The 12,138-nt window shown below is 41.2% G+C and overlaps 1 protein-coding gene across 1 annotated transcript; it reads right to left on the reverse strand.

Annotated features, from left to right (window-relative positions):
* Nucleotides 1–453: 453 nt before the first annotated feature.
* hspd1 (heat shock 60 protein 1) lies at nucleotides 454–11,773 on the reverse strand. The gene is made up of 11 exons (XM_061692202.1): nucleotides 11,659–11,773; nucleotides 10,537–10,712; nucleotides 9,193–9,528; nucleotides 9,015–9,110; nucleotides 8,366–8,459; nucleotides 8,094–8,262; nucleotides 7,907–8,006; nucleotides 6,673–6,918; nucleotides 6,430–6,604; nucleotides 3,133–3,311; nucleotides 454–1,676 (listed from the first exon to the last, which is right to left on the reverse strand). The coding sequence occupies exons 2-11, from the start codon at nucleotides 10,708–10,710 to the stop codon at nucleotides 1,515–1,517; spliced, it is 1,731 nt and encodes a 576-aa protein (XP_061548186.1). The 5' UTR covers nucleotides 10,711–10,712; nucleotides 11,659–11,773; the 3' UTR covers nucleotides 454–1,514.
* Between the last annotated feature and the right edge of the window lie 365 nt (nucleotides 11,774–12,138).

A 12,138-nucleotide genomic window follows, 5' to 3' on the forward strand; every position in this document is an offset into this window, starting at 1 on the left:
AAAACATTTGTGCACTTTTTTTTTTTTTTTTTTAAATCGTTCGCTGGACCAAAATAGTCTCATCATGTGAGCAGTAAGAATAAACCTGTGGAATGAAGTCACGCTGGCTTCATGATGGTTGAAGTTGAAGCCTTGTGATGTCCTCGAAGGAGCTTCAAGCCTTTTTTCGCACGTCATTGCCACACATTCTAAACGTTCTACACGAACTATGTAGGCTGCACAAGCTTCTGGTCCAACATGTGTGATGGAGAGATAACCAAACAACAGTAAATTGCAACAGAAAAACATCAGGCTGCTCAGAACAATACAAGTAATTCCATTTAAATAAAACTTCACCCTATTTTGGCTGTACCCATAAAATGCAGAGAAACACATGCCAGGGGGAGTAGTTTTACTTTGTTTACTTGCACCCTAAAAGGAACAAAGACTGATATTGATGGGAACTAAAAGAACCTGAGGCAAACAATTTAGATTTATTGAATATGCACAGCGAAACAATCACTAATCAGTATACATTATAAAACGAACACTCAATACTTGTATGCTATTTTAAAAAAAATGCATAAACCTTTGCAACTATTAAAAGAACCAGAGGTCAACAGAAGAATTTGCATTTATTGAATATACACGGGGAAACAACACCAACAAAAAAATGAATCATCACTGCTAGTGTGCAATTTTTTTTTTTTTTTAAATGCGGTCTTAACAGGATGATGTCTTGTCCTGTTACTATTAGACTCAAAAATCAAGATATGAAATAATTTGATATTTCGTAAACAGACCTCATTTGGGTTATTACATTGTAGGCACTCTGTATATAATCACAAGCAAACAATGAAACCCAAATAATTTGAAAAATTGGTTTAATTAAATCAAAGCAACACCTGCTTCATCAGCAGGGCAAAACCATGACATATATATAAAAAAACAAAAATTAAGTCAAGACAAATACAAATGACAGCGACACATTCCTGGCGTCACTCCACACTCTGCTTGATTATTTTTTTCTAACAGGGTTACCTTTTTTTTTTTTTTTTTTTTTAAAACATGATCTTTACAGGAAGTTGAGACAGATTTCCACTACAGGAAATCCACGCAGATCCAAACAATGACCCTTGACTGATGGTTATCATCCTTACTAAATCCTCACATCTAACTCTTGGGAGTGAGCTTGACTTACTAGTGAAGTGGTCAACATAAGCCCGACCCATAGAGGGCACCGCTACTGTAAACTTGGTGGAGAGTTCCTGCAGGGGAAGAAAATGCCCCCCCCCCCCCCCCCCCCAACTACACAGTTGCACATATTTTACAGGGTGTTGTGGATTAACTGATGTGGAAAACAAGCGGATCTCCTCCCGGTAGGCAAATCGAGGGGTTAACCACTTGTAGTGCCAATTTCCTGTCGGTCGGGTACAGTGAGTTATGGCAGCAGAGTCTCAGAGGCGCCATTTTGTTTAGTCTATACAGTTGTGAAGGGGACGAGGGAGCGACAAGGTAAGCCGGGCGGTTCCCTTTTAGAAACCCATACCGCCCCCCATGCCGCCCATGCCGCCCATTCCGCCCATGCCGCCGGCCGGCATCTCCTTGTCCTCCTTGGGGATCTCCGTGACGACCGCCTCAGCAGTGGAAAGCAGCGAGGCCACGCCCGCCGCGTCCAGGAGGGCCGTCCGCACCACCTGCACAGAGAGAAAAACGTGTCAGCGTATCTGTGAAACACACACATGCAACAAACTGTTGTACCTTGACTTAGGCCGGGTACATACAAATCTTAAATATCTTCAAATATATATATATTTTTTTTAAATCTGTGACAGACCCCACACACAAAGATGAAAAAAAGTCTCTATTGTTCATGTGTGCAATAGTCACAATGCAGGGTCTGCTACAATGTTGGGTTACTGGAATATACAGTGAATCAACTGTAATACTAAAAGTGACCAGCAGAGGGACCTGTTTATTACAACGCTTCAAAGAACAAACGGAGCGGTGTATACTCATCTCCTTGTATGATAAGTATGAGAGAGGACGCGGGAAACTGTTTCCTGCTGCATTTTCTATTCCACTCTTTTTTTTATATATATATATATATATATATCTCTCTCTCTCTCTCTCTCTCTCTCTCTCTCAGAATCATCTTTATTTGCCAAGTATGTCCAAAACACACAAGGAATTTGTCTCCGGTAGTTGGAGCCGTTCTAGTACAACAGACAGTCAATTTACAGAACACTTTGGAGACATAAAGACATTGACAAAAAACAATTGTGCAAGAGTCCTCTAGCACTAATATATATATATATATATATATATATATATATATATATAAATCTCTCTCTCACAGGATTAAAAAAAAAAAACCTTTACAATATTGTGGAGCCCTTCTGTATTACATAACATAAAACAATGTAAAGACAAACTGGTCTTATAACGTGTTATTACTGTACATACTGTAGTATTTGTGCTAGACGTCTGCCTTTAAGGGGTGTGGCCTAGTGATTAATGTCAGAAACTGAAGTGGGGTTGGCCCAACTTGGTCGCGTTAGTCTGTGTGTGAGCGTTTTGGCTTAGTCTGCGTTTTGGTGTGAGTCTGTGTGTGAGCGTTTTGGCTTTATTTCTAGAATTATAGCAGTACGAGTACTCACCGATAACGACCGGTCAATACTAGTATGTTTGATACATAAAACTTTAATTAACACAATGACAGAAAATTGTGAACAAATACTTTTTTTCCTGACGCACATGAGTCGCAGATGTGCCAAACGGCCGCAAGATAGTGTCAAGTACTGGTGACGAGGACTAACTTGATGTCAAAGATTTTTGCCTTAAGTATCGGTGGCTAGTATCGGCAGCCTTCACGAGTACCCGATACCTTGAAATAAGGCCAGTATCGGTCAATACCTAATCGCCAAACCCTAGTTTTAGCCTACTGCAGCTCCTTGCTTGTGTTCTCATTTAATATTTGTGTGGTTGACTGTTAGTCCAGCTCACAAAACTGCTGAAAATGTATTGGTGACTGTGGCTCACCTTGCCCACATGAGCGGGCATTACAGTAACATAATTGTCCCATTTCCCCCCCAATTTTTTCCCCCTTTTTCTATCTTGGGGAGAAGCTACAATGTACAAAGAAGACCTTACCTTGGTGGGGTCGATGATGCCCTTCTCCACCATGTTGACGTACTCTCCCAGCATGGCGTCGTAGCCCACCTCGGCAGGCCCCTGCAGGATCTTCTCCACCACCAGCGAGCCCTCCACGCCGGCGTTCTTGGCAATGGTCATGGCGGGGATGCGCAGCGCCCGCCTGATGATGTCCACACCTGAGAGGAAAGATAAAAAGATGCTTAGAGCAGAGCAGTCTAAATTTATTGAGATTTAATGGATTCACATCTATATATATATATATATTTAAAAAAATGCACTGCAATAAACCTCTGTTTTTATTATTGTATTCCGTATACTCCATGCCTGTTGTAATAGAAAATACTGTAAATGGTTCCACACTAAATGGTTGGTTCCCACTTCGTTTTCCTCAGCTGCCTGTTTAGGCAGCAAATGAGTTTGTCCTAAACTAATTGCTGGGTAGTGAAATCGTTTATGTAGAACAAAGGATTTGACATCACTACGTGGTAACAACCAGCAGATGACTCATTTCATTCAGCTCAAACAATTTTGCTGCCTAAACCAGCCACAGAAGAAATCAAAACAGGAAGTAAGGTATCTCAAAATGGTTTGCTTTGGTCATAAGCCATGTTTATAACCAATATGAATGCTTCACGATTCTAAATGGTTGAACATGCAAACTCCACACAGGTGAGGCTGGATTTGAACCCGTGTCCTCAGAACTGTGAGGCAGCTGTGCTAACCAGTCGTCCACTGTTCATTCCAGATAACTTTTATATAAATAAATCAAAACCTTGTTGACACAGACATTATATCGCTTATATATGATTAGACTTTACACCGATTTTATCGGGCTGATCGGTATCAGCCGATATTTAGCATTTTATGCTGATCGGCTTTAATGTCATCATTTGCCGATCCGATCAATGACGACATTGATTGATTCACGTACTTTTAATACGATACGGCTCACAAGCAGGCAATAAAATTTCATGTAGCCTAACAAGTTAGTGGTACCACGAACGGTTGGACGTAAACATGCCGCCGTTCTGTCGAATCATGCCCGAAAGTTTCAATGTGGGCGAGGTAATTTAATTAAAAATAAAGTAATTTAATTTCAGTAAGTTAGCACCCTTTATTTCTGTCATGTAATGTTGGTTTGACCTCACTGATGAGAAAATATGATCTGACTATAGCAGTGATTTCCAACCTTTATGGAGCCAAGGAACATATTTTACAATTGAAAAAAATCTGACGGCACACCAACAAACAAAAATGTCACAAAAAGTGGATACATTAATTACTGCATTTACTTCCTGCCATCTAATAGAAGACCATTCATTTGTTCTGTCTGTCACTATGCCTCACTGGCATAAATAGAGGAACAAAGATACATTTATTGGAAATATATTTGTTTGAGCAATTAAGTACACAAGTATATACAGAAAATGAACAGGTGATTTAAATAGACACGTTCCTCCATCTTGTGATCGGATCGGTGAGCGTTTTTTTTTTTTTTTTTTTTTTTTCTCAACTCGCTGATCGGCCCTAAAAATCCTGATTGTGTAAAGCCTATATATTATATGTAATGGCTTCTTGGCAACAACGACCAGAGGCTGGATAAAGGTTTGGACAAAAGTAGTTTTCAGCCTAAATGGGTGCAAAGAACAGGAAATAACTGCATAAAACTAGTTTAATTCAGCAATGGGCAATATTTATGACCTATTTCTATGGTCTGTAATTGTCAACGTGTCCTCAAACAGCTTTCCATTTACTTTGTTTTATCTCTCTACTAAACCCTATTTAGCAAGCAAACTAGCATTAACTTATCCACATTTACAGATAACTATTAAAAAAAACCTTGTTGATTCTAACATTTTATCATTATTTGCATATTTAATGCATGTACGTTATTGGATTCGTGGCAACATCACTCAAAGGCTGCATTTACGTTTGCAAGAAATACTGAACGGAAAAATGAAGTTGCATATTGCTTGAACCTATTGATGAACAATAGAACGAAAATTAAAGGAGAGGTCCTGCAGGCTGATAAAAATGTGTTTTCCCCTCCCATTTGCCACCAAATAGTTCAAACTGGGTTGACTGGTTTGTCTGCAAATGACCAAAGACATTTTCTCTTAGTCTCACATTCCATTGCCTTTATGTTACTTTAGAAGACACATTTTGAATTAATTACTGGAATATAATCTTGTAATTTCATAGTGGAAATTGGGCTCTGAAGTAGAGCGTTCCGCCACGTTTACCCAGCCCTGCCGTGAATAGCGAAATTCTATGAGTCATTGATGCCACACCGCCAAAAGGTTTATATTTGTCGAGATAGCCACAAGGCGCCAAAGCACTACTGTAGTCTTAAATAAGTTCCTCAATGCACGTCAACATAATGTAATTTCTTGGCACCAAAATGCCACAACAGCCCCAAAGTAATACTTTTATTTGCTTAATAGGTGAATTTGAGAATGCCAAAGCACGAGTATGCAGGGGTTAACTGCCTTCTAAAATTAATACTATTTAAAAAAATAATTGACTGATTATTTATTCCTAAAATCCTTCATTTTAAGGCCTGCTGCACACTGTGATGTGGCCGTACCAGACTTCGACTGCAGCATCGCAAAGAAATTACCCCACACTGAGGGATATGATCTATAGATGTCCTGCAACGTTAAATGGCGAGCCTGTATTGGGTTTTGAGGATGGACATACAGTACATTGTACTTTATCACTTTTACTAACTCATAAAAAATAGTAACAGCCGAGGAAGAAGCGGATTTGCAACAGAGAAAGGACGTGGCCGTGAATAAATGTGTGGGCACATAAGAGGCTCAGCTCACCCCCATTCACTTGAATGCACCCGGAGCAGGACGTAAATCACTCGCGTACATTTTGGTGGCAAATAGCTTTGCCATTTCCTCCACAGGTGCATATAAAATTATAAATATAGTTAAGTACTATATTAAAACAATATATGAATATTTTATATGTTGTTATATGCTGTATAGGCTGCTTGTATGGCCTGGCGGCGACGCAGCGGTCGGTAGGGTCTCACTAGCTTAAAATCGGGAAATGTAACTTTATTTTTCTGTGAACGCTTATGGGCATTTTGATAGGCTGCAATTTGTGATGTCGCCACAACGTACACAAAACCAGTGCCCAAGTGATCGGCCACTCTTGAAAACTAGTTGCCGAACCCTGCACACAGTGCGTGTGTTCAATCGGGTACGGCTGCATCGCTTTGCTGGGTGGCAGGTTTAAGTCAGTGATTCAAAGATGGCATCCACGTGCCAGCACTTTACTAACCAATCTTCTGGTCGGCATTTACAGGTTTGATGGTGTCCAGTGAGGGAATACAGCGCAGCAGAGCACAACCGCCGCCGGGCACGATGCCTTCCTCCACGGCTGCCCGTGTGGCGTTCAAGGCGTCAGTCACGCGGTCTTTCTTCTCGTTCACCTCTACATCGCTCGTCCCTCCGATCTGCACGACAAACGCTTATGTTAGCACCGCGTTTGTGACAATTATGACATCTTTCTCCGCATGCGCACCTTGAGCACAGCCACGCCGTCCGAAAGCTTGGCCAGACGCTCGTTGAGCTTCTCCTTCTCGTAGTCGCTGGTGGTGTTCTCCAGCTGCTCCACGATCTCGGCCGCCCGCCTCTCCACGTCAGCAGGTGCACCGGCGCCCTTCAGGAGCAGCGTGTCGTCTTTGGTGATCTGCACCTCGCCCACCTTGCCGAAGTCGTGCGCCTGGATGTCCTCCAGAGCCACGCCCACGGCATCGTCACCGAACACCTGAGGAACAGACCCATAAGATGTCAAACAAATGGGAGGATGTGGTTCAAAACTCAAAGCTAATACTAACTTGAAAGATGCAGTGTTTAGTAACGTTAAGGAAGATGGTGTGTCCCCAAATTTCTAATAAAAGTAGTGATTTTAGAGGTGGAAGGATTCAGCCCGACAGCGATAATATATATGTTGCTTGCTGAATATTTATTAACGTCGGATGGTTTTCTTCGTAACTAAAGCTCCATAACAACACGTAAATGGTAAATACACATCACATTCTGGTGAGCGTAAAAAGTCCTAAAAATGGCAGCCTCCCATAAGAGAGTTCATTCAATTTTTGAAACTTTACAAATAAATAATTACATTACTTTTGGGGAGGGGGAAATACTTCGTAGCTAATAAATCCACATTTAAAATATAAAGTTTTGACAGCTTGGGTTTAGCTCTCCTTTTCACAAGTACATTTAACATTTATGGGCATTCAACTAAATTTCCTTTATGAACTCAGAAAATTGATCACTTACCAATAATTATTTATATCAATTTAAATAAGACATTTTCGAAAGAAAATTAGCTGAGACAGATCAAGCTCCGCTGGTTACTGACAAGCAGGTCAATCCATTTGGAACTTTACATGATTAGTTGATGATTAAATCAATAATTTCAAATCAATTGTGTGAAATTAATGTTTTTAGGCCCATCTGTAGTAATTAAATTTAGCAGTTAAGCATCAGTCAAATGTCTTCAAAGATGAGTAGTTTCACTTTATTTTAATATTATTTAATTCTTATATTATTGTTTACAGGAAACTATTTTTAGTTTAGGTTTTTTATTGCAAACTTAAGTAATGTCATCTTGCGTTTGTATTAAAGTTAAGATGTTCGATAAAATGTACAAATGTATATTTTCCGAAAGGTGAGTAGTTGTACTTCATTTTACAATGATTCATTTTTCTCTTCAGACTTTGTTGTACAAGGTAGAAAACTGGACCTACAGTGCCCCCGGTGGCGATGGCCATATCCTTCAGCTGGTTCTTCCTGTTGTCCCCGAATCCTGGCGCTTTGACTGCAACCACCTGCAGACCAACCTTCAGCCTAGACAGTGACAAACACACCAATGTAATTTTTTCTTCTTTTCTTTTTATATGAGTGTCTAATGTATTTTGTTTTTCCAAAGCTGACCTATTAAGAACCAGAGTGCTGAGGGCCTCTCCATCCACATCCTCGGCCACGATGACCAGAGGCTTGCGGTGCTGGTTGGCAATCTCCAGGGCGGGAACGATGCTCTGGACACTGGAGATTTTCTTCTCACTGAGCAGCAGGTAAGCATCCTGGAACTCACATTTCTGACCTGCACAATAGGAATATACAGTCAATAATACCATGTCATTCGAAGCAACTATACAGTAGGTTGTTTTGCAGTTCGGATGGTAAAAAAAAAGGAGGCTTCTTACCTTTGGCGGTGTTGATGAAGTATGGGGAGATGTAACCACGGTCAAACTTCATACCCTCAATGACCTCCAGCTCATCATGAAGAGTTTTTCCATCCTAGAAGAGTACAATAGAGACCATTTTTATGAACACCTTTACTGTCATTAAAACACATGGTACGGTGAGACAAAATGACAATGGCTCAGTTAGATGCGTATACAGCAAAAGTAAAAAAGGAAGAAATTCCGGTAGCAATGAACGGTTGACAGGAAGCAATCCCTTTTTCCCCCATGGCAAGGTGACTGTGAGTTCCCATGGAAAAGATTAACGCTAATTTTCACACCTTTTGACAATTTAGAGTCTTAAAATGAACCCAGAATGGAACTAGAATTGAAATGTTGGCAGTACCAGAAGAAAATCTGGGGAGAAAATCTAAATGCCAGACCAGAAGGCCAAACCTACATTTGAACCTGAAACCTTAGTACTGTGATACCACTACTGTAAAACCAAACAATTGCGTAGGTTAAATTACAATGGAATGTCAAAATACTGTCAGAGAAAAGGTGCCTGGGTCCAGATATGGACCACAGTCCACATAATAAGTACCTCTGCTTTATATATTAGTGAAACCTACTATTTAAATGTCTCAAAGTGACATGAAATGCTGCTCACCTTCACAGTGATGACTCCTTTGCGACCAACTTTCTTCATGGCGTTGGAGATGACGCTCCCAATCTCTGTGTCGCCATTGGCTGAGATGGTGGCAACCTAAAAAAAAAAAAAAAAACACCAAAAATGCATTGATCTATATTCAAGATATTTTGACATTCTTCTCATCATGAACGCTCACCTGTGCAATTTCCTCAGGCGTGGTGACGGGTTTGGAGAGGCACTTGAGCTCGCTGATGACTGTCTCGACGGCCAGCATGACACCGCGACGGATCTCTACGGGGTTGGCGCCTTTGCTGATGGTGTCGAAGCCCTCCTTGGCGATGGCGCGTGCCAGCACAGTGGCGGTGGTGGTCCCGTCGCCCGCCTCCTCATTGGTGTTGTTGGCCACGTCCTGCACCAACTTGGCGCCGATGTTCTTGTACTTGTCCTTCAGGTCGATGCTCTTGGCCACCGTTACGCCGTCCTTGGTCACCTTCGGGCTACCCCAGCTCTGCTCGATGATGACTGTGCGGCCCTGAAACAGACGTTGCAGAGTTGATTTCTATATCAAAAAAAGCAATACATTAATTTGTTCAGTGAATGCCCAACATCATATAATTGCTACCTTTCAATTATAGAATTGGAGGCTTTTTTTCATTGGGGATACAGTGTTGCTGGTCTGATGATTGACATGTACAACCATCAACGATCGCATGAGCAGTCAATAAAAATATGCAGCTAGTACTCATGAAATCCCAGTTGACTTTTAAACGATAATTTTAGTGCTCAAAAAAGGTCATCACTTGTCATCAACGTTAAGGTACACCGTTTCATTGTTTTGACAGAAGTTACCTTTATTTTATAATGTGCTTATAATTTTTAGCTTTTATAATGTTATACTAATAATTCGATGTTTGAGGCTCATCTTGGACACTCAGTTTCACATTATACTTAAGGTAGTTTTTTTTGTTTTGATGTTTGGACAGCATGGGCAACATAGCCTATGGGGGAGCAAGCCAGCCCAACTCAGTGCCCCTCCTCAAATCGGGGAAAAAAGCTGGGAGAATAAAATGTTTGGTCAGCAAAGCGGACTAGTGGTTAGCATGTGTGCCTCACAGTTATGAGGTTCAAATATCAGCCATGACCTTTCTGTGTGACATTTTGATGGTCTCCCTGTGCTTGCTTGGGTTTCTTCGGGAACTCCAGCTTCCTCTCACATTCCAAAAACATGCATGCTAGGTTCTTTAGAGACCAAGTTGTCCATGGGTGGGAATGTGCATATGAATGATTGTCTATCTGAGCTACTCGATTGACTGGTGACCAGTCCAGGGTGTGCCCCATCTCTCGCCCGACGTCAGCTGGGAGAGGCTCCCAGTGAACCTAATGAGGCTAGCACTATAAAAAAAATTATAATAATAATGGTTTTAAAGTGATCTTGAGTTTGACACATGATTTAAACATGAATAATGCAGCTAATTATACTACAACCTTGAATACCAATTGGTTTAACAAATTGTGTGCAAATTGTGTGTTCTCGTTGTACCTTCGGGCCCATGGTGACAGCGACTGTATCAGCCAACAGGTCAACACCTTGCAGCATTAGGGCGCGAGCGTCTGCACCGAACTTGACGTCTTTGGCGTAGGCACGCGTGAGGTGAGGCGCTAGAGTCCTGCACACGGGCCTCACCTGCTTCATGATTGCGTGGAGACGATACATGTCTGCGGAAACAAAGAAGAAGAAAATTTGTGTATTAACAACTGCCGTGATGTGGGTTGGTTAAATTAAAATAAAAAATGGATGTCGCTGCCAAGTCATGAATGGAAGCAAAGTACGAGTAAACAATTATTCTCTAAGTCCATTTGTCCATTTCACACCACCACACAGGGGTGATCCTTGTGGCCATAGGCAGTACAGGAATCGAATGAATGAATGAACTTACACTCAACTATCGCCAATTCAGTAAAAACACAACTGATGGGGTTGTTAGTATTTTGTATGCAATTGCTAAGTTGGAAGCATATCTTTTAATTATTTTACTAATAAAAGAAAACTCTCTCCAAGACTTGTACTTTTGAATCTTATTTATGGGTACAATTAATACCCTCAACATTGCCCTAAAGCTGCTGCCTTTTGTATAAATGCTTAAAAAGATAGTGGATGAACCGGTCGATGAAATGGGGAGGCTAAACGTGACATTGCTAACTACCTAACCCACGTGTCCTCCAGCAGGGTCGTGCGTCACAAGGTCAAATATGAAGTACGCATGCGCAAGAAGTGGCTCTCCATCTCTCCACGGCTGACGGACAAGCACTACTACGGTACAATTATCATTTCCTCGAGGAAATCAATAATCAAGCACCAAATTAAAGTCACGCTTCCTGCACATAATACCCACAACGTTTGGGACAAGTACATCATTTTCATTCAAAAACTCTCTGGTGTGACATTATCTACGTTAAGGATGTTTACTTAAGCCTAAAACACACTTAAGTAACTGTGCCCTTGCAGATAAGTGGTCAAATATGGTAGCAAGTGAAGCTAGCTAGCTAGTCCCAGTTTTACCTTCTCGTCTCGGCACATAGTTTCGTTATGAGGCAGCGCAGCTTTTATAACTATTAGCCGGAGCTGCTGGCATAAGATAATTGAAAGAATGTGAACACTTACTTGCGTGGTTTGGGTTGTTGTCGCTGCTACGGAGGAGGTACGTCTGGCAGACGAGGTGATATAACGACTGGATGAGGTGAGGAGAGCCGACTGGATGGAAGTGCACATGGCCTATCACACATCCGGGTATTTCACCGGCGCACCCCAAACTCTGAATAATGTCATACCTGACATGACAAGCACTGTTTTTTTTAACAATGTTCTTTAGGGAAGTTAAGGCGGCTTTCTCTCGGAATCATTATTTCATCATAAAAAAGACAACCATGATGCTATATTGTCCCATTACTTTAGGAATGTTGAGTTTAGATAAATGAATGCTCGTTCCGGGGCTGACTTTTCCAGAAATTTCTCCTCGCTATTGGAGGAAAAAAACAGAGGTCAAAGTTGACATTGCGCAATGTTGCTCAACGCGGAACTTGACTAAAACCCCCCCCCCAAAATGACGTATCAAGTTATTTCTCATCAAAATTATCGTAATTA

This window comes from Phycodurus eques, chromosome 12, assembly GCF_024500275.1.
Source record: "Phycodurus eques isolate BA_2022a chromosome 12, UOR_Pequ_1.1, whole genome shotgun sequence".
Classification (NCBI taxonomy): domain Eukaryota; kingdom Metazoa; phylum Chordata; class Actinopteri; order Syngnathiformes; family Syngnathidae; genus Phycodurus; species Phycodurus eques.